At 48.0% G+C, this 22,365-nt stretch overlaps 1 protein-coding gene across 1 annotated transcript in view; it reads right to left on the bottom strand.

Moving 5' to 3' along the window:
- Positions 1-233: 233 nt before the first annotated feature.
- The window catches only part of PRRX1 (paired related homeobox 1), a 39,449-nt gene continuing 17,317 nt past the window's right edge, over positions 234-22,365 (bottom strand). Inside the window, exons 2-4 of the mRNA XM_042031036.1 lie at positions 8,752-8,993; positions 8,003-8,184; positions 234-3,797 (exon numbers count right to left, since the gene is read on the bottom strand). Coding sequence (XP_041886970.1) covers positions 3,659-3,797; positions 8,003-8,184; positions 8,752-8,993 — 563 coding nt within the window. The 3' untranslated portion in view covers positions 234-3,658. The remainder of the gene's footprint in view (positions 3,798-8,002; positions 8,185-8,751; positions 8,994-22,365) is intronic.

The raw sequence follows: 22,365 nt of genomic DNA, 5'->3' as shown, positions 1-22,365 counted from the left end.
TTCAGGCAGGGGTCTGGACCATCTTTGACTCTATGGCTTGTACATGCTGCAGAGGGGTCCCTATCTCTGCAAGGGTCTCTCTGTGGTCCCCCTGATGAGCTGCACAGCAGCCCCAAGCCCTGCTCCACTGGCTCCAGTCCCCCTGTTTTCCCCCTACTCTCCAGAGAGTTCCCAACCCCAGCCAACAGTGTAGGACACCTCGGGGCAGCAACACGTGACACAGGTGTGGCAGCTTATAGAAAGGATTGGGGAGTCTCTTCCCCCTTTTATTGAAAATGATCATTTCTATTCTAGTGCAAACACTGTACATTTTACATCACAAAGCAAGAGATAATTTACAGGATACACTTCCATCTGGAAATCCCGTGGCTTCACGCGTCAAGCTCTAACAGCCTCGTCAATCATCCATCCCTGTCTTGCTCAAAATTCCCACTTTGAGGGAACCAGTCACCTACTTTTCTGTTAAAAAAGTGGGAGCCTGAGAAAATAGTGTTTGTACAGAGCAGGCAAGAGGAAAATGCCTTAAGATACATTTTCTCCCCGAATGGTACCCAAACTTAATGATAACTGTGGTAACCATGGCAACTCCCTAGCACTTCAACTGAAATATACTGAAACCCTGGAGAACTCCATGCTTTGAGGATAAAGCCCTTGATTTGCACATATATTTACATGTTTTAATAAAATACAGACTAAACATAAACAATCATAAAATTTCACTTTGGCTTGATCGACAACAAGTTGCTATCTGTTGGCTGAGGTCATCAGCAATTAAGAAACAAACACCACAAGTTGTCTGTTCATCCAGCTGGACTCTGTTAAGTAAATCCATGTAAACAAAGCAACATTGGGTCACCCATCACCCAGCTCAAAGGGGATGTAAAGGTCTTCTCTGAACTGACTGAAGGCAGCAGTCAGCTGTGGTGGCATCCCTGACCAAGCAGCCCGACCCAAAGCAAGACCCAACTCAAACTGGAAGCGCAAAAGCTTCCACATCGTTCCTGCAGGAGCAGCCCTGTGCCAGACAATTCAATTCCTCACACAAATAAAGTGAGGAGGCTGAACAGGGGCTTGCACAGGTGTTTATGTGAGCCCCTTCATGTAAACCTCATCGTGTGGGGATGGAGATCTTGGTCCACAGATGGATAGCAGGGCACCATGAGCTCCATGCTCCCTGAACTGCCTCCTTGCTAACCTCAGAAAGAGGTGTCCCTACACAGACAACAAAAAACACTGCTCAAGGTGCTTTTTCTACTGCAGAAAAGGTGAGCAAAGACTGGGGGAAAGCCACAGGCCAGCAAGACACTGAAGGAAAGAGCTGAAACTCCAGGGTGAGCACTCAGGCCACCACAGGGGAATTCATCCAGGCTGCTGTCACTGCTGGAATGTTGGTGGATTGTGGAGGAGGACAGCAGGGCAAGGAGAGTGGAGAGCACCAGCTTTAGGTACTCAACAACCAGTTCAACCTTTGAGTAATGTTACATGGCACCGGATCCTTTCTGACCACATTCTTCAATAGTTTGTGTGTTTGTGTAGGCACAGGAAGCAGGAGTAAGTTTCTAAGTGCAGGCTGAGATTTCCAACATGATCACTTGGCTCTAGGAGCTGGACCCACGCTACTCATCACAGAAATATTTTGATTTATACATGTTAGGTTCTCTAGACTGCAGGTGGCCAAGAAAAGGGATCAAACAGAACATGATGGATTTCTTAAAACACAATGCTTGCCCAGCTTCCCTTTCCCTGGTGTTCTGCCTGTGTCTTTCAGCTTTTTGTCCTGATCACAATTAGGGCTTTTTCCCTCCAAAACACCCATGCAGGGAGGAAAAAAATCCAGCAGCAATGCATACAATCACAGGCACAACTTACTCCAATTTGGGTTTGGGGCTTTTTTCCTAGTGCTAGCTCAAATATTTTGGCTGGATTTCCATTCACCCTCTGCCAGTTTAATTTTCACCTACATTTTGAAGAGGTTTAATTCTCATTTCCTGCAACATGCTGTTTTAGACTATCAAAGCCCACTGTCAGACATCAACATATGCCCAGTGTGTCTGCAGCAAACACCAGGATGAAGATCTAAGCCACTCTACCAGAAGTATTTCTCATGACTGAGCTTCATTCTCCTTCCCCTATGGTCCAACCTGGACCATGGAGTAGTTCTGCTGCCTTCAGTGGGACTATTCCATGGCAAAGTCCATCTCAGTTTGGACACAAGTGCTATTTGTCATAAATAAACCCCTTCCTCCCACAAATGTGAGAGGCAGGTACCACCAGCAACAAGAAAAATCCTAATTTCCTCAGGATGTTTGTGTGGAAGAAATTCCTTTTGGGCTGCATCTCCTCTACTCTTCATGGAGATAAATAAATTAGGTCCTAATTAGGTTTCCAGAGCCCGGAGGGAGGACAGCAAGTAGGGAAAATGGTTAAGGTTATAGGGCAAGCCTTACTGAGCAGTGTTATGGGAACTAGGATCTTTGGTGGGATGCTCTTGCATGTTCCCAAGAGCCACTTGAACCTGTCTGACTGGAGAGGAGATCCTTGTATTCTGTGAAGCTGCCCATGGGGAAAATCTGCAAAGGAGTGTGGCTCCCTCCAGCACCACTTCTTTGGGGTTTCTCACAGGAGGACATGAGCTGCCTTTTCAGTGCTGCCCAAGGCTGCAGGGAGGAGCTCTGACAAGGGTGAGAGAGGCTGTGGCTGGAATTTCAATGCACAGCTCCACCTGGATGCAGCACAAACACCCTGAACGTTTTCAATGGATTTTATTTTGTTTAATAAAAAACACCAACCAAGCTTGCATGTATTATCTTATATATATAAATATATACAGTATATATAAAACAAATGCATCTGGACAACGCCTTTCCCTGTGGCACAAACTGTAAGGCATAGAAAGGAGTGTCCTGACAGTCCTATTCTTGGCACTACAGAGAGATCCCCCTGCTACGCTCTCCCTGCTCACACACCCACATCGGCTTTTCTCTCTTCTTTGGCTTTTCGAGGCAGCGGTGCTGTGAATACTCAACAAAACAATGGAGCTCTGTGGAGCCCAAGGAGGTTTTCCAGGCAACTCAAACAGGATGAATCCATCTTGTTGCATTAATGGACTTCTCACAGACTAATAGGAATGTGCTGCCTCTGTGGCACAAGGGACTGGAGGGATGAGGGTCGGGTGGATATAATGGAAAGTGGTGACCAAACAAATTCTTCTTCTAGGGTGAGCTGGGGCAGCGGGGAGAGGAGCAAGCTTTGCATCTCAGCATGGTGGTGGTGGGACTTGTTCATGGGCTGAGATTGGCAGACGTTTCTTTTTGCAGTCCCGTACAAAAATGGACACCAGCAAGGGTGAGACTGTCCTTTACTGAAGAAGCTCGTAGTATATTGAGCAGAAGCAATAAACCCGACAATAACAAAAAAAAAAATGGTGGCATTATCCCAAAAGGAAGGAGGAACCTTGTCACTCACAGGTTCGGTTTGCTCCCTGTGTTCAGTCCTAGGTGAGGGTTGGCTTTTTTTTCTTCTTTTTTTTTTTGTTTTTTTCTTTTCTTTTTAAGTTTTTTTTTTCTCTTTTCTTTTTTTTCTTTCAGCACAGACAAGTTGCGAAGCAGGACGGGTGCTGTTGTATTTTCTCCTTCTGCAAGGCAGCTGCCTCCAGTCGTTAATTGACTGTGGGCACCTGATTCCTCTGTAAACTATATTCCTTTGCCTTCAGTCTCAGGTTGGCAATACTGTTGGCCATGTTCATGCCCTGCGCCGGGCTGGTGTTGGTACACGTGGCGGAGTAGGTCGCCATGGCACTGAGGGGTGGAAAGAGAAACATCACATCAGACGTGGCCTCCACACCACAGCAGACACTCACCACCAGAGCCTAAACCCTGGTTTTTCCATACCTGTGGGATGCATTCCTGGTGTCAGCAGGGAATTACCACTCCCCTGTATTTAACACCCTGGTAAATCTTTCCGCTGCAGTTCAAACTCATGCAACGCCAAAGCTGGTTGAAGTCAACAGGAAAATTTCTACTTCCTATTTTCTAACCCAAAAAGGTTTACAATGAAGTCAGCCTGTCAGTTAGACCATTGTCCTTAAAAGTATTCCCACTGGAAGCAATGTCTTTTTGATGAGACCAATTGCTGGTTTTACAGCCTGTGAAATCACGTCACTTCTGAAACACATGTTACATTAAAGAAACACTCTGGGAAAAACCCGTTTCAACAATTGTGATGTTTTTTGGTTTCAGCCTTTTGGAATGAAAATTTCCACATTTTTTTCCCCTCAAAACTTCAGCTGATTATAAAGAGCATGTCCTAAAGGCTGAAGGAAAAAACCCAAAACATAAGCTACTTTTTCTCCCTTCAAACCGCGACTTTTTTCATGAAAAACATCACTTCTGACAGCAGAGGCTGAACAAAGATCTCCGACTCCTTTCTTATCCTACCAAAAAATCTGCAAATCTGCTTTCCAGACCACTAGTAAACTTGTTTAATCCATGTGTCCCATGGGTTTCTGTGAAAAGCAACTCCCCCTGTAACTCCCTAAACTCAGCAAAGTATTTGACCTGCTGCATTTCCTGTACATTGGTCCACAGATCAAAACCAGTTGAAAAGCACCACATGATCTAGAGGTGCCCATTTAACACAGAGTGTTCAGAAGGAACCCCCAAATGCTCTGCTGGAGGTGAGCTTGGCTCTGGTGCTGACCTTTTCCATCTGCCTACCCAGGTGGCTCACGGCTGAGGCTCTGGGAAATGCTCTGCTCCATGCACAGCCCAAAAAACCAACATGGGTTGGGTTGTTTTCCTTTTTGTCTTTTCCTTTTTCTGTCTTAAAAAAAAAATCTTCCAGCACTGACCTCCACAACTGGACAAGCCTTTGCAACAGCAAATCTCCCTGGAGGGACATGGGCACCTGCTCAACAGATCCAGGCTGGAGCTGTGCCTGCTCACGCCAGAGTACTGGTGGCATCTCTGACCTCCCAGGAGTTTATTTGTCACCCAGTGCTGTGTGAATCCTCAGCCTCCAGAAGATCTATACCAGGGAATATCTGCATTTCACCAGCGTCCAGGACACATGGATGTGTGTTTCTGGAGCTCTTCTCAGCCATCTGCATCCCCTCAGTTCCCTCTCCATGGCTGGGCTGGTCGCTTTCCTCACACCTCACAGCAGCAATGGGAGAGGCTAAGTGCTGCCTGCAGGAGTGTGTGAAGTCCCACAAGGTGTAAAGCTGGTAGCTACTTAAGCCCCCATTCCCACCTGCTTCTATAAGGTGCATCTCTCCCATGTTTTTGAGCTGGAAGAAATTTGGAGAGCTTCAGGGGTACTCTAAACTAGGTAAAATAGGAGTTTTCAGTCAGGGGTGTAAACTGTCCCCATTCAAAACCAGGTTGCCAGCCAAATCTGGGCTGAAACTGCAGGTCCCCAGAGGCATGGGGAAGATGATCTCACTGATGCCAAGTGAAATCCCTGCTAAACCAAAAATCTCCAGAAGTGCTCTTTAAACAAATTATTCCATCAGGAGCAGTGCACAAGAAGGCTGTCTCCAAACATCAGAATAGCTTGAGGGCTGCTCCAGACACTCTCCAGGGTCTAATAAGAGTTGAAGTCACCCTGTTGCCCCCTCCCTCCCACCCCATTCAGGCAGAGAAAAATCTCCTTCCTCCACTCAGCTGTCTGCTTCCATGAAACACAGAGGAGCATCATGTTTCTGAGGCCTAAAATCCTTCTTTCAAATAAGGCTTTCAATGGCCCATGGAGTCAAAGGTTGCTGGAGTGGGAAGTGCGGGCTGACAGCGTGACTGCCAGTCTTGTTTTCTTAGGAATCTATGCTAAAAAATGCCTAAGCAAAACATTTCTCAACTTCAAAAAAATAATAGTATCTACTTGACTGTCTATGTAACACAGATCTGCAAATAGCTTTGGCTGACCTGTGGCTGAATGTGTTTGGAGAATAAACACACGGATTGAAAACTTTTCCCAGATCTAAAAGCAAAAACAGCCCTGGCCACGCAGCTTTGGGCCCTGCTCTCAGCCCTCTCCAGGAGTGGCTGTTAATCAGGGACTGGTACAGCATGCTGGGAAGATGGGGAGGGGGCAGAGGGCCATGCAAACACTCCACATGGCTGGAGTGTTCCAGTATTATTTCACCAAGGGTCCAATATTTTAATAACCTTACTCACTGCAAAGCTTTAATGAGGCTGCAACAACCCGGCCCTTTAAGGTGAATGGGATTGCCAAGAGATGATCAGCAGGATTAGAAAACCTGGGGAGCATGGGGTGTCTGAGGGTCCTGAGCATCCCACATGGATGTGGAAACCAGCTGCTGTGCTCCTCTGCCAGTGCAGGGGAGTGGGAGGGTGGCAGTCCAGCCTGCTTTGATGTGTAAGCTGCAAATGTCTTTGCTGAAACATCGTGGCTTCAGACAAGGGCAAGATGTGTCTTTGCATCATGGATAGGCACAGCCTGGACCTGAGGGGCTGAAAAACCAACCCTTCTCCCTTGTTCTCCTCATTAGTACATCCCAGGCACTCCAAGTGACCTCAGACAGCCCTTCCCTGTGTGCCCTTGGAAGTTACCTTTGCAGGATCTTCTGGAAGTGATTATGAAGCCCCCTGTGTAAACAACATCTCAGGAGGGACAATCTATTTTTAGAAGTGTGAGAGGTAGAAATAAGCCATGAGCATTCAGTAGGGATCTGGTACTGAGACCAGCACAGTCTCACTGGGGTGGGGAAGGAACTTGCTTCCCTTCCCTGATCATCTCCCTAGGATGCTACACGAAGGAACACTTCACAGGGAGAAAACCTTAACCCTAAAAAAAAGGATTTTGATAGACAGCAGTCCTCAGATAAAATGCAAAGGATAAGGGCTGTCTCTAAGACCAAGCTGGTGGCCATCGAAAGCATCCTTTTCCATATCTGGAGTGGGTGGATTTATGACTTGTTCTTCTGAAGATACAGGGTGGATGAGGAGGACCCCATGGAACTGAAGCAACAAACAGGAAGACCATGTGTTTGCAGATCTTACTGTGCAAACAATGCTTGGAGCAAAAAGAGGGTCAAAGCGACCGAGCAAGAGAGGTCCTGTGTGTGGTGTGGCTCCTGGAAGGCAGTGGGAAGCTGGCTGTGTCCAGGCCAGATGAACAGGAAGAAATCCAGCCAAAGGCTTCACGGTCCTGACCAACAATGAAGCCACTGTGCTAAAAAACACCCGCCAACTTCATTTTTAACTGCCTGTGAGCCAGCTGGCTCCCCACAAACCAACACATCCTGTGGATCTTGCATCCACACCCAGTTCCTGCAGAGCCAGGAATCGCACAGAAAGGACAGGGAGGCCTGTGATGTGCACGGACATCCCAGATCCTTTGAGACTGGGGTTGCCACATCCACGTTCCTTTCCTGTCATCCTTTGAGCAGCACTGACCACAGAAGGTGGGCACTGAACACCAGCCTGTCAGCTGGCCCTTAACGCAGGCAAACCACAGCACAACATTCACACACATACTTGTGCTCAGGCAGTAGAAAGAAACTGCTCACCAGCTCAGTGCTGAGCGCTGCTCCACATGGAGGAAGTAAGTTCCCAGCCCTTCCTTGCATCCCAAGCAGTGACTGCCATGGGACAGCCACAGAACTCCCTCTTCTGGCCACTGTGCAGTGGCTGAGCCTCCCCAAGTGCTCTGACCTCCCCTCCCCTGGATCTGTGTCCTGTGGAAAGGTTTCTTCCTTGCTATAAACCAGATGCACTAGGGCAATCCTTCTGTTTCCATGTATTTCTACCTGAGTCTCTTTCAAAACTTCCTGAATTGCAGAGAGAGACCACCAGAAAAGAAGCTGCCAGATACCGAGCCAGGACCACATTGCAAAACTGGCAATGAGATGGGGTGGGGTGGGAACAGGTAAGGAAAACCAGTGGGATGGTCAGACTGCTGTATCCTCCAGATGCCCCATGTGAGTACACCAGAGCTGTCTGAGGGCCACTTTTGGGACGATCCAGTGGAGTTATTCACTCACCTGTAGGGTGAGGCGGTCCCCCAGGAGAGATAGTCGGTGGGTCTTGGAGCGGGGCGAGGTACTATGGGCTGCTCCACGGCGGTCACATCCCCTGAGTAGGATTTGAGCAGAGAGGCGTTCTTGCTGGCCAGCATGGCCCTCTCGTTCCGGCGGAACTTGGCTCTCCGGTTCTGGAACCACACCTGGAGGGGGAAGAGCACAGACTCACCAACCATCACAACCAGCTCTGCTGTGACACTTGCCCCATCCCCACGCCACTGTGCCCCGCAGGCTCTGCAAAAGCTGGCTGCTTGGCCAGCCTGTCCCAGGGAACCCTAAGGACAAGACAATCCTCATGCCTGCTCTGATAAAGCCCTCATGTGAGGGACTGGCTGAGGGGCACGGGTCTGTCCTGTGCTGATGGCAGCAAGGCCTGGGAGTGCTGTACAACTCATGTTCCATGATCTGCTTTGACCTTCAGAAGATGCAGGCTTGCAAGCTAAGAGCTCAAGATAACATGAGCAGCCTGTGCATTCAACACCTTGGCCTTGAACGAGCCATATGGACACATCTGACTGGGCAGGTGGCAAATGGTGGGGGCAGATCGGGCCTGGCAGTCTTCCTCAAGGCATGGTGCACTTGCGGCTGCAGTACAGCATGACCCAGGAGCTCGGTGACCCTAGTGTGCCCTCAAGGATTCCTGCTGCCATACTGGAGTGGCCTGATGATCCCCCAGGTGAGGTGTGCCTGGGTATAAACTGTGGGATTACCTGAACTCTGGCTTCAGTGAGGTTGACTCTGCGTGCAAGGTCTTCCCGTACAAAGGCATCGGGGTAGTGTGTCCTCTCAAAGACCCTCTCTAGTGCCTGGAGCTGGCTGCTGTTGAAGGTAGTCCTGTTCCTCCTCTGCTTTCTTTTCTTCTTCTCTTCTGAGTTCAACTGATCATCTGGAGAGACAATTGGAGATGTGAAAAGTGAGAAAGCTACGAGCCCACAGCCACGGGGTGAACAACCTCAATGGTTGCAGGACAGAAAGGGCTTGGGAAGGGGCTTGCACAATTTCAACACGACACATTAACCACACTGTGTTAGTCCCCATGTAAAGAGGAGGGGGAAAGTGCACTCATCCCAAGCATTTATTTTCCAACTCAACTGTGTAAGACTTGTACAAGCTCTCTCACGTTACCCCAGGTCTCAGCCTCCTTATCTCTGAAAAGCAACAAAAAAAGCCCAAAATGCATCTTCCCATTCCCAATAATCCTGGAAATCTTTTCTCACGCCAAAGAATCACAAAGCCCTGTTCTCTTGGCTTCAAGTTTCCAAGGATTGCTCTTACTGTGACATAATACAGCTCTCTGGGGTAACAGCATGTTGGATACTATTACTGAGGAACAGTTGTGCCCTCTGCAGCATCCTCCTTGCCTTGCCCAGCCCAGCAAGGTGTTAAACAACCACCCGCGCATCCCATAAGAGCATGTATTGTTTTGTACCTGGTTTGCATTTACTCGGCAATAAATCAATACATCTGGATCACACCACTACTGTCTGTGCTTACAGTCACTGGAGCAACATAGTGCTGAGCTAACCATGAAATGGCTTTTCTGAACAAGTGTGTGCTCTGCACCAGCTCTCCTTTTCCCAGTGCTGTTGGCAGAGCAACATCTCCTATTCCAAAGTATGTTCACCCACCACACCAATCCCAGCCCAGCAAACCCTTCAGTTACCACAGGATGCCACACCAAAGGAAGGGGAGAGCAAGGCACCAGCCTGCAGAGGCAGGAGGCCACTGCTGGCACTGTGAAAGGGCACCCCACAGGCTGCAGGATGGGCATGTCACTGCCTTGCACTCATCCCTCTTCAGCTGCTCCATGTGTGTAGGGTGCCACCAAAACCACCCAGATTAACCCGGGGGGATCTGAGCCAATATTCATGTCAGCATTAAAGTATTTTGATCCCTGAATCTATAAAAATGCACATGCTAGTGAATCATATTCTAAGTTCACCACCGCACACCTTGGCCCAGGCGACAGTCTCACCATGGAGAGTCCCAGGGCTTGACCTGCTATGTACAGTTGGAGAACACCCCCTCAAACAGTCACTCCTTTTGCCATGTACAAATATGACAGCTCCCCCATCCTCCTCCTCTCCAGGGGGTATGTTAGGCACAGGGAGGGGCTGACAAGGAAATTAAAGTCTACAGTTGTTGTCCTCACCACCTGTTTGTGTTGCTTTTCACAGACCATATGGTACCAGTTACTGCACCTGAAGGCCTTTGGAGCAAGGCCCATCCACTTGGGAACAAAAGGACATTCCTCTTAAATTAAAGTAGGGTTTTCAAATTCCTGCAGGTTTACAGTGCCTCCATCCCTAATCTTTCTCCAACAGCCTGATGATCCCCAGAAGACTTCTTTCCAGCCTGGGGATTCCTGGGTGCAAAAATACGCCCTTGGTTTTCCCATATCCAAGAGGAAGTGTTTGGAGACCAGTTTTTACAGGCACACTGAGTCGTAAAGCTGAGCTGGGAAGGGACTGGCAGAGGCAGGAATGTGCAAGAAAAACAAATGCACATAGGAATGCCAGGGAATTAAAGCAAGACTTCAGGTGAATCTATCAGCTTGGGTGGTGGGAAGTAAAGCAGTGGAGCAGAGGGACGGGATTTAACTGCTGCTTGTGCAGAACCCCCTGCACACATTTCTCCCTGCTGGGGGGTTTAATGCTGTCACAGGGTCACTGCCCTATAAAGAAGGAGAAAAATCCTACATGTCCTTCCCTTGACTCATCATCAAACCCTTCTCAACAAGGGTCAGTTACTTCCCCCTGGCTCAGCTGGCGAGTTTCGACACAGCTGTGCCGCTGTGCACCACACAACACAGCAAACGAGCCTAAGGGCACAAACGTCCCTCCGAACGCCACAAACATTGCAAGACCAGCTGCTGAAGAGGCCAATGTCAACATGGCCTCCTTCAGAGTTATCCATTTCATGCTATTTTCCAATCTAAACCCTGCCTATGCAGAGTGTATGAACAAATCAATAAAAGCCTTTGGAACCCCTTCAGAATCCCATCCAGGCCTCTGAAGCATCAGTTTCTGCCCAGAAGACAACACCCGGCTGGGGGGAACATGAGCCTGAGGCCGTCTGGCCGTTGCTCAATCCTTCGTGACAGCTACGCATGAGGAAGGGTGAGCACATCCCTCTGGGGAGCAAGAAGAAGGGCCAAATCTGTAAAACACTGGAGAACAAGAATTTCTCCCTGCCAAGCACGTTAGCACAATTTGCCTGGTTTCCTCCCGGCGTAAATCGAGACGCCGGTGATTCACAGCTCACCTCGTAATTACCGCGCCCAAAAATAGCCGGGCCGAGGAAGGAAAGTGTCCGCGCTGAGTGACTCACGGCCGGGTCACCGCTGGCTAAAGCACCCCCAGCCTCGGCTGGCATGGAGCAGGGCTGTGAGTCACCCCCCTTTTCCAGGGACAGAGCTGGATGGAGGTGACAGCAAAGCACAACCTGTGACAGGGAGGTTCAGAACTTTGGGGTCTCCTTTTGCCGCACCTCTGGAACAGCGCAAGATCCAAAGGTCTACAGGAGCGACTCGGGTAGCGGGGAAAAGAATAATAACAGAATAACCCAGTCCAGAGCAGCACTGGGTTGATTGCTCCTTGTGTCTTGCCATGCAGGCATCTGCCACATGCTGGTTACAAACTGCTAACAGGGGCTGCACACACCTAAACCCCAGCTGCCTGCACATGTCACCTTGCTCACAGCACTCCCCAGCTGCCTTCAGCATGTCAGCAGGGTACTTCTTTTTCTCTGCCATTATTTCTTTATCAGGAAACAACGCCGAACACTGAAAAATGGTATTCCTGAACAGTGTTGACAGCACTAGTGACTGGAGTTAGCAGAAACGGAGAGGAGAGGAAAACAGCTCTAAAGCTTTTTAGATAGGTCAGAAGTCTTTCATCAACATTCTTTTAATCAGAAAAATTTTATTACAAGCAGTGTTCTCAAAAGCTGAGCAGCTTGCAAACGTGCCTCGCAGAGAAATCGAAATGCGCGTTCTCCTCTCAGGAACCCAACGCTGGAAAATCTGGGAATTTCATTTCCAAATCCCAACCTTTCATGCTGGGCTGGGGGACTTTGTGTCCTGTTTCCACATTTGCATTTTCCTGCGTTATTTCTACATTCTCCCATAATGTGCAAGTCCTGGTGTCATACACAAGTGCACCAAAGCATTTTTAAGTGCTCCTAAATGATACAGCATGAAAAATCCCATTCTTCTTTCCTCTTGCAGCGAGGCAGATCCACACTTGCAGACACTCCAGTCTATTCTCCTCACTTCACAGCGCCTGTCCCAGTGTCTCTAACTATCACTGGGTCACCATCAGGCAGCTCCTCTTGGGCTGCCACATTGAAAATACAGTGCATTAAAAAAACAAAACAGAGCTGAGAACTAAATGCCTATGTAGAAGTTTCAAGACTGGTATTTTTTCCATCAATACTTAAAACCGCACATATTTTAGATTTCCAGTTTGCAGGAATGCTTGTGCATTGCATTCATTCCAGGTCAGAAGAAAAGCTAATTTCCAGATGGGATTTACATTCTGTGGGCAGTTTGGAAAAGTTTTGACCAGTCCTATTAAGTCCAGAACCAGCTATTATAGTACATTAATTGGATCCAAATTGAAAGTAAACAATTTGATTTAATTAAGGGAGGGACAGAGACACTCAACCACAGTATAAAGTACAGTAAGGCAGGAAAGATTTGTCACATCAGTTACAGAAACTCTAAACCGAGAAAGGACTCCAGGAAGAAAATAAGGAATCTCACTCTAATCACAGCCTTCAAAATAAGAAGCTAACGTTTGAGCAGAGATTTAAGAACAAGCAAGAAAAATTATTTCACAGTGAAAAAAAAATAAACTATAAACTAATAAGGCAGCAACTAAAAATTCTTAAAATACAAAAAATACTGCAATCCAGAGAAAGTTTTATTCAGATTGGTGGAGAAAGAAAGGAAAAGGGAGAAAAGAAAGGAAAGGAACAGGGCTTTTTATTGGGTTTAAACTTAAATTTAATGAAGCTTGAATAGAAATATTTCTGTGTGCTCCCCCAGCCCTGGGCAGACTCCTCTCCCCAACATCAGCCATCCAGTTTAAAGCCTGTCACAGACTCCCAGTCCAGTTTTACTCACGCTCTGCTTTGCTTTCGATTCAGTACATTCCTCCAAAATATTGCAACACTGTGGGTGCAGGGCAGCTTTGTCAAGTGGAGGAATGGGAAGCAGGGATGGGGACATACAAAATCCACACGGTGACAAAGCCCTGCCCCACTGATTTGAGACAAGTCTCACATGATTTTCCAGCCTGCTCCTCTGGGCACTGGGAGCCCATCATCCAGCAGCAGCATCCGGTGTCTTTGCCAGATGTGAGCAGGGACAGAAGACGGGCAGGGGGACATACATGGGTAAGATTTCATGCTCAGAGCTGCCTGAAGTAGCTTTCTAAGACCTCCCAGGAGAGAACGAACTCCAGCTCACACATATTTCTGTGCACAAGAGAAGTATTTTCAATGGAAATAAGGTTTAACTTCAGGGCACACAAATGCTACACGGATAAGGTGTAAGTACCCCACAGCAGCCATCACAAATGTAGGCAATACAGAATGAAAGATAACATTTAAAAGCGAAGTAAATATGTTAAGGTAGGAGATGCCTATTAAGTCATGTACTGAAGCTAGCCCTGACGAGCCCAGCTGTACAACAGTGATAACAGAAGGTTTTTATTTGTGATTACAGGTCAGACTACAGAGATTTTTGAACTATCATTTTCCTCTCATACCACAACACCAGATGAGCTTTTTTCCTAACCTCGGCTGTTTATTTGTTTTTTTCTGCACTATCTTAATGTTTAAATTATTTCAATTACACGGAAAATTCAAGTATCCAAAGTTCAAGTCTTGTTAAGAGCACCAGGAACACAGAAAAAACTAACAAAGAAACAGATGCTCTATTTCCTTTAAAAGCCATCTCTTGTGATTATCTCACAGTCAGGTTCAAGTTTTGCACATAAATAATAAGTTGTTCTGTGCAAGAGCACAAAGCTTCAGAAAGGCAATACTGAATTTTTCATACCAAATCTGAGTTTTAATATTAAATGGAAAAACGTGCCTATTTTCAGCGTTACCTGTGGGGCTACAGCAGTTCCTCTCCGAAGTGTCTGCAATGTGGAACCTATCAGGGTGATTTTCAGCTGACTGCATACAAACAGTTTCAGATCATTATGGAGCTGTGAATGGCTGCTGCATGGATAGCAGGGAGAGAGCACTGCCCTGCCTCTACTGTTGCACTTGGCTCTGCCTGCCAGACCTGCTGAGGTCCTGTACAGCCACAGCCTCACCAGCATCAAGGATGAAACCCTCGCTGTCCTCCCTCAGGACAGGTGCTCAAGCAGAGGGACCTCCTGCCTGCACCGTGGCCAAAAGAGACATTCTCATGTGGGATTCGAGGCACAGTACAGTCAATGACGCTCGCCACCAGGAATGAGGTCTTGGGGTTGTCACCTTCCAGGTGGAGAGTCTGTAGACACCTCCAAGCTCCTGAAAATAGTTTCCAGCATGCAAACAAATCTTCACCCAAACTTACCAGGCACTGGGGACTTGAGTGCAGAGGCTTTCCGCTCTGCTCTGCACTTTTGTGGGTGTGAAGGGATCAGGTCCCATTAAAATCCCAACCTGCCCTTTTCTTGACCCACAGACAGGGCAGCACCAGAAGCCAAGAGCCCTATTCTAAGGCAAATGTAAGCCAGAACTTCTTTTCAGGGTGGTATCAGCTCTGCTGCTCTGCCTCTCATCTGGTGGCAACCTGCAGAGCACATGGGCAGTTACAGCAGCTAAGATGTGAGCCCTCCCTAACCATGTCAGTGTTCCCACTTGCTGGAGCTGACAGAAGAAATTATATTTGGGGAAAAAAAAAGTAATCATGATCCCATGGAAATCCAGAGAGTCTCCCTGGGAAGACATAATGTTAAGTGTTAATTATTGGGAGAACAACATTTGCGGGGGCAGACATATACATCCTCCTCCAGGAATTGGTACAAAGCCATGGAAAGTCCCCCTACATCCCACAGACCGGTCTGAGTTCTGCTGTAACAGCTCTGCTTTTATATTCACTAGGGTTTTCCTTCTGTGCATCCTACAGCTCACAAGGCACATGGCTTAGTCCTGCTCTTCTAACAAGCCTTTCTGACGGGTCTTGGGGTCAGAGTGTTCCCATAATACAATAAGCGCTGTATGGATCTCATAAGCTCCAAGGAACAGTATGTTATGTGTTTGGAATTCCTTGTATGCTTTTATACTTTGTTTTACATATTGTAATTTTTATATGCATTACCACATTGATCCTTGGAAAATTAATTTAAAAAAACCTCCACATAATCAAAAGCAAACACATATTTTAAAAGCCTGCCAGCGGCAAATCATGTTCTGTGAGACTGCACTTTGTAACTGACAAAGAGACCAAACCACCAGACCGTGGCGGAGATCCAGGAGCATGGATTCACCAGGCTCAGGAGGGGACAGGATCCAAGGGGGCTGTGTTCCCCTGAGTCCCTCATTAGATCAACCCAACGCTGCAGAGACATTGGACCCATGACAGAGGAGAAGGAACGCAATTGCAGAGCTGCGCCAGCCAAACCCCACCATCACACCCGGAGGTGTCACACCCCAAATGTCCCAGCACAGCACTCGGCTGCCATGGTGCCAGCGTGACCTCCAGACCTTCCTGGAGAGCTGGAGCCCCTCAGCCTCCACAGCCCCTCCCTCAGTCCTGGTTAAGACCCTCGATCAGTGTTCGGCACGGTGGAACATGTGTGAGCTCATGGCTTTGCAAGGTCAGGGGTTTGACTTCCAACACCCACGTCCTCTTCCCATCAGCTCCCCTTCTTGTGCCATGTGTCCTGAAGTTTCATCCTAGGAATGGCATTTACTCAGCACAGACCAAACTTCCCAACCTCCACCCTGCTCCATCAGTATCTTCTCACTTCCAAAGATGCCTCTCTACATTCTTGATCCCCTCCCTGCCCTGGTTCATTCCAGAAGACAAAAAAAAAAAAAAAAATTTCTCCTCTCCTGTCCAGCACCCTTTTCCTTCCTTTCTCCGCAGACTTGAAAAGCCAAGCTGTGGGACACTGCCCCCTTTAATGCACACATGGTGTATTCCAAACCAGCACATCAGCTCTGAGTGTCCTTCAGAGCCACCACTGCTCTTAACTTGACTGTGCAATTAAAACTTTCCATGCAGAACAGACTGAAGTGTCAGGACGGCCAATATCAATATCCACGTCCACCTGGATATACACCGTGAGCTGCCTCCAAGACAGAGGCAACAAGCACCACTGCAATTAGGACAGGACAGGTTACTAATGTATTTTCCATACTCATATCCCCCTGGAGTGAGCTCCATAGGGTTACAGGTTATGCAAAAGGCACATGGTATTATTTCCACCTGCTTCCCTGCTGGATTTTCCTAGTGTCCCCTTCTCTTTATGTACAGAGGTGACCCCCACGCCAGACCTATCACTTGCCATGAATCATGAAGAGATGGAAGCCATGAAGTGGAGACCTGGCACTGCATGCCCACCTGGACTCTGGGCAACACTGCTTTTAATACACGTCCTCTTGCATTTAGAAAAAGTGGCAAAAAATCCTCATGAACTTCAGCTAGAAAAACTTTCAAATAAGGAAAATTAGATATTTTTGCAACAAGCTGACAAGTGCAAAAATAAAAAGGGGGGTGGGAAAAGAAAAACAAAAGGGTTTTTGTCAAGACAGAAAAGAGCTGCCTTGGGGGGGATTTTTTTTCAATCCATATGTACATTGCAGACGAACCAATTGGCATTTCAACTGGCTCATTTCCAAACACTGTGGCAGCCACGAGAGTCTGCAAATGTTCCCCAGCAAGCTCCTGCCCTCACGGGGAACGACTGACTCAAGCTGACTGGCTCCATGAATGTCTCTGCTTGTCCAGGTCCGCATTGTGCTGCTGAGAAGTGCCATTATTCAGCAGCCATCCCAACTGGATCTGGAAATTCACTTGGACAGGTTTTTTTAGTACGTGGGACCTGCACAAACAGACTGACAATGACCAGTGGGATGCACACGCCAGCTGGCTCCGCTGGTAGGCAGGAACACTGCTCTCAATGAATATTTCATCTGTGTATTCCTGGAATATCCAGCCCTGCAAACTGCATGGCATGGAACAGCCATGCCAGGACCACAGGGTGCCACGGGCCAGGAGAATGGGAGGTGCAAATGGCGACGAGAACATGGGAATGAGCTCTCCAAGGGCTGTGCTCCCTTTCATTAGCATCCAAGAACAAATGTGTTTCAAGGAAATTGGACCACCACCACCCCTTCCCAAGCAAACTGGACTGGAGCTGCCGCAAAGCTTCACTTAGAAACCCATTTTTTTTACCGCTAATGGATTTCATGGATCCCTCTTGATCACAACTGGAAAAACGATGTCATCCAAGGTCCGGAAATAACATAACTTGAGCCTGGCACTCAGCATCCAGCCCACCTGCCTTTTCCAAGGGCTGAGCATCCCAACTGGGATCACACTCCTTGGGTGGGGGATAAAGGCCCTTAACAGTTGCTACAGGAGGCAAAGGGATCAGAGCGTGTAGGGCCATTTAAAAACAACTTTCTCCTTCCCAGGTCCACAGTTAAAACATACTCTTCAAAGGAGAAAGGACAAGGAGATGGAACAAGGCTGCTGCTGGTGTCTGGGAGATTTTTGTTGGACAGAGGGACATCCAGCAAAACAGGAAGGCAGATGGGACAGATCATGGGCTCCAGGATGCTCCACACCCCAGCTCTGCAGGATGCAAAAAGAAATCAGGCTCAGACCCACCTCCATCATTTGCCTCTTCTGGACGGTGAACGCATTTCACATTAGCTAACAAATTGCTACATCTTATGTTTCTTAGTCTGCTGGAATGATGAATATTTTGGAATGTATTTTGAATGGTTCCTTGCCAGAGTTGAACAATCATCCAGAAATCTGAAATCAAAAAGCTGAAGAATGGAAACCCTGTCTTTCCAGAGTTCACCGCAGTTTGAAAAGCACAACTCCCAGCAGCAGAGGCAAAATAATGAGAGTGCCTGTGAATTGAGGCACACAAGGGTATGTTGGAAATGACAATCCTTAATATGGAATAATAAGTTTTGCCTCCAGGTGATGAATACATTATAGGATATCTGTTTATTCCTGCCCTTAATCTGTCTGAAATGTCAGATACTCTAACCTGGAGGATCAGACAATTTAAGGGACCTGTGCAGGAAGGTGGGACATCTCAGCCACAAAACACTGCTTTTGGTCTGGTGCAGGGTTAGCAGACAAATGCTGCAGTTCTAGCAAAATTTAACAGAATTTAAAGATTTTAAAGGGCTCTAGCTAATGAATCACATCTACTGCCAGACCAGCCATATCCTCACCTAGCACAGGAGTGTCTCAAAACCAGCATAAGATTGGATGGCTTGCCCGAATCAGTTCACATGGATCACCAGCCACCAGGCAGCGAGGGCTGAGCCAGCTCAGCGTAAACCCCAAGCCTGGATGGAAAGTCTCCATGGATAAAGGAGACCATAAGTGGTCTGGTCTCATTGGAACAGCTCCAGGGAATAAGCTTTTCTCTCCCCCATAGAGATGGGCTGTCTAGACACATTGGCAAGGCTGTGCTGCCGAATTTGCAGCGCTGCATCCTTCTCATATCCACCCTGTCAAATGCAGCAAATTCCTGTCCCTCAGCCTGTTAGCCTGGGCATTTTTTCAAACTTCCTAGTGTCACTCATGTCCAGAAATGTCAATTATGTTTAATGAGACATTTTTAAACAGCTTTCTCCACACACGCAGGAAAACATCTTATTTTCTCTATCAACCCTCTGGCAAAATAATTTATTATTTCATTATTTCATTAAATATTTTTTTGCTAACAATTAAAGTAAAAATAAAGTAAATCGAGTACAAGGTATTTTTAAGCCAAGAAACACTGATATATGAATATGAATTGCAATGGAAATGAAGGAAAAAATGTTCTCCAAATAATAACAATACTACTCAGCAAACCCTCTGGGAGTTAGGTGATGTTTTTCACTGGAAAAACAATGTTTGAGAATATTTAGAGAGAACACGCCTAGCCTCAGGACCACATTCAATACAGTACGGAAGTGCAGATTTAAACCCATCCACATCAAAGCTGTCCTGAAAGAAGCAAATTACCTTCCACAGATTAAAGATTGCAGGGGTGATTAGTGTGTATTACACAGATTTCTCCATCATCAGAGGTCCTCAAAGCAGGCTAGAGGAATGTGTGCCAGGGCTAGTGTAGGTCAAAGAGCACGTAAAAATTCCATCTGGCAGCTTCATCAGTTCACTGCCAGACTCACATCCCTGGAGCTCACACCACTTTTCCAGCTCTCAGTGAAGCTGTATTTGGGGAAGAGCTTTAGTAGATGGCAACAAAACCAGCAAAAATCAAAACTGGGGACACCAGACAGCAGAGCAGGGTTGGATTTGGCAGCCTGGGAAACTCCCTGCCTTGCTGAAGGACTGTGGGCAGGACAGGCTGCTCCTCTGAGCCTCTGCTTCCTTCCCTGCTTTGCCTCACCCATCTGCTCAGACATCCCTCTCTCTGAGGATGTGCTGTGCCACTCTCTTTGCTCATAATACATCCAGTAGCCCCATGCTTAGAAAGGTGCAGACAAAAAGCAAATCACTTCCAAATAAATCAGAAGTGGGATGCACTGGCACTACATTCACGCTGTTGATCTTCACAGCACAGAAAATAAAATAACAGCAAGTAACAAAAACACTTTCAGTGTGTGGTATAAAGGTACATAGCAGCTATTTCATTTCAGTTGCATACACGAATGATGGCTGGTGTATTTGTGAGTCCTGCAGTCCCATTTCCCAGCCATTGTCAGTGCTAGCAGGGCACAGAGCCCTAGATCATCCCACTGCTGCAGTGCAGGCCCTCCCTCAGCCTTGCTGACCTACTGAACCACAAATCCAGACCTGGATGTCTGGGTCGATTGAGACAGAAAGATCCATGGGATGGGCTCTCTCTCTGCTTCACTCAAGGGGACTTCTGAAATCACCTTATCCCTAGGAAAGAAAGCTCAGCTGCTCCTGGCTGCTCACAGAAACCTCAAGAGCCTTCATCTTCACTTAGATCTCTGCCAACCTCTCTGGTCACGTGAGCAAGTATGCAGGTGGTTCTCTGTCAGAGGTGGCCTCCTCCCTCTCCCTCACGCAGCTCTCCACACATCTCCCAGAAAGGGGTACCAGGGATGGCCAGCACAGCTCAGGCTGAACACCCTCTCTAGCCAGCCCCAGGGCCCAGCCAGGTGCTGGACATGCTGAGCTGGAACCAGTGAGCACCTGTGAGCAACCAGACACAACCAGAGGCTCCTGGCCATGGGCCACCACCAGCCTGGATGCCTGTGGGGACGTCCTCCAACTGGCCCCACATCCCAGCCCACTCACACCAACTCTCCAGGCTCCCCTGTAGTCACACAAATTGAATTCAATTCATGCATGGGAATCCAGTATCCTGATATGCCAACAACTGTACCTGCAACCTGTACAGGGCCTGGATTTTCTGGTACAGGTCAGCTGCAATTATGCTTCCATCCCAGGCACAAGGGACACTACAGAGTGGTGCTGGGTGGACTGAAATATCCCCCATGCAGGTCCTGGAACACGCAGATGGCTACACAAAGACCACTGCCACGCAGCGAGGTGTAACAAAGAACCCCAAACCAGCTGGGAGAGAACTAAAGCACAACGTTCTGGTCCTGAAATAGGCCCTCTTTTTCTTTTAAGCACAGCTCATTATATGTTTGCTGGAAAAACAGAAAAGCATTTTCCACAGAGAGGAGGACATCCAAGAAAAGCCCTTTCGGACATAAATTGGCAAGAGACTCCCAAGCATTTATCTTCAGCATAGAATGTGCTCTGTCAGGAGGGCTGTAACTAACAATACGCTGAAAAACATGCCACAGACTTCCACTGTATTTTATTTGGCACTAAGGGGTTATTCCTCAACACAAAGTATTCGCAACTGGCATCGGTTAAACGAGAAATTACAACCTTCAAAAGACCTATTTAGCGTTAGCTGCAGAAAGTACGGAATTTGCCATGGGCTTTGATGACAACAGATTATGCCCCATAAAACGCTGCAAACATGCTCGGCTACAATGCTCGGCACGAGCTGCCAGTTCAGTGGGGGGATTGAGAATTCAGCACTTCCTGCCCCTTCTCAGGAGGCTGCTGTCTGGTTTAGGACTGGTGATATCCCTCTCCCCAGCTCTCCAGCTCACTACCACAGGGCCTGGGACTCAGCAAGCTGGCTTCTGCCAAGGGCCTTGCTAAGCCGGTGGCTGCTAAACACTAAGGCTACAAAGGTACCCCGAGCTCATTAGCCCCACAGCTCATTAGTGCTAAGGAGAAGTATGAGGGAAGCATCCCATTCCCCCAGGCTGGATGGTCAGCTGGGATAGACTGTAGTCAACAGCATGGAAAGTGGGTTACCTGGCTCTGCTTCCAGCGTGGAGGTCTGGGAGCTCCATCGCCTCCTGACTTGGCACAACTCAGCCACAAGCCAGGACAAAAGGCAGCCTCTCTTCCCTGTCCCTGGATTATTCCCACCTCCCCGGGAGGAGGAAAGAGCTCTGCCACCAAACTCCCCAGGCCCTCAAACTTTTTTCCACTCTGGCTCTGAGTGCTCCAGAAAAGGAAAGCTCAGAACTGGGGATCCTTGCTGGTGTTTGCTCGGGATGAATGCCATGTCCACACGGGAGAGCGTGCACGCTTGGAGAAGGGAAAGGCCAGCACTCAGCTGCCTGCATTGCGCCAGGGCTATCTGTAGTTAACCTGTACAAAATGACAGGGATTCTCACAGTCCAGAAATTATCTCCGCCCCGGCTCTAAAAGGGGGTTTCAGAGAAGTCAGCCTGAGCTACGTCTCCCTGCCACAAACCTGGAGCCTGCTCGATGAGCTGTAAAATGTTCCCGTCCCTCCGCTCGGCGAGAGCTTTGCTGTTTCTTTCCCCAGCACAAGTTAGGGGCACGCAGCACCAGCAGACCTACAGAGACAGGGGTTTGTTGGGCAGAAACCCTTTGTCTACCTTGTCCTGGAAGGATATTTAACCATTCACAGGACTTGTGCAGCACCAACAGAGAAGAAAGGGGAAAACGAGCCCCCTTGCGGGCAGCTGCAGCCCGTGGCATGCAGCCTGCCCGCGTGGGCATCGCTGCTCAGCACTTGTAAAACCCAGACTGCACAAGTTGACCCCTGCTCCTGCAAGCCCAGGAATTGTCACCTGGCTTG

This window comes from Corvus kubaryi, unplaced genomic scaffold (genome assembly GCF_017639235.1).
Source record: "Corvus kubaryi isolate FWS band 111438036 unplaced genomic scaffold, C.kubaryi_AGA036_p1.0 37334, whole genome shotgun sequence".
Lineage (NCBI taxonomy): Eukaryota > Metazoa > Chordata > Aves > Passeriformes > Corvidae > Corvus > Corvus kubaryi.
The sequence above is the reverse complement of the archived record's forward strand: the minus strand, read 5'-3'. Positions and strand labels throughout refer to the sequence as shown.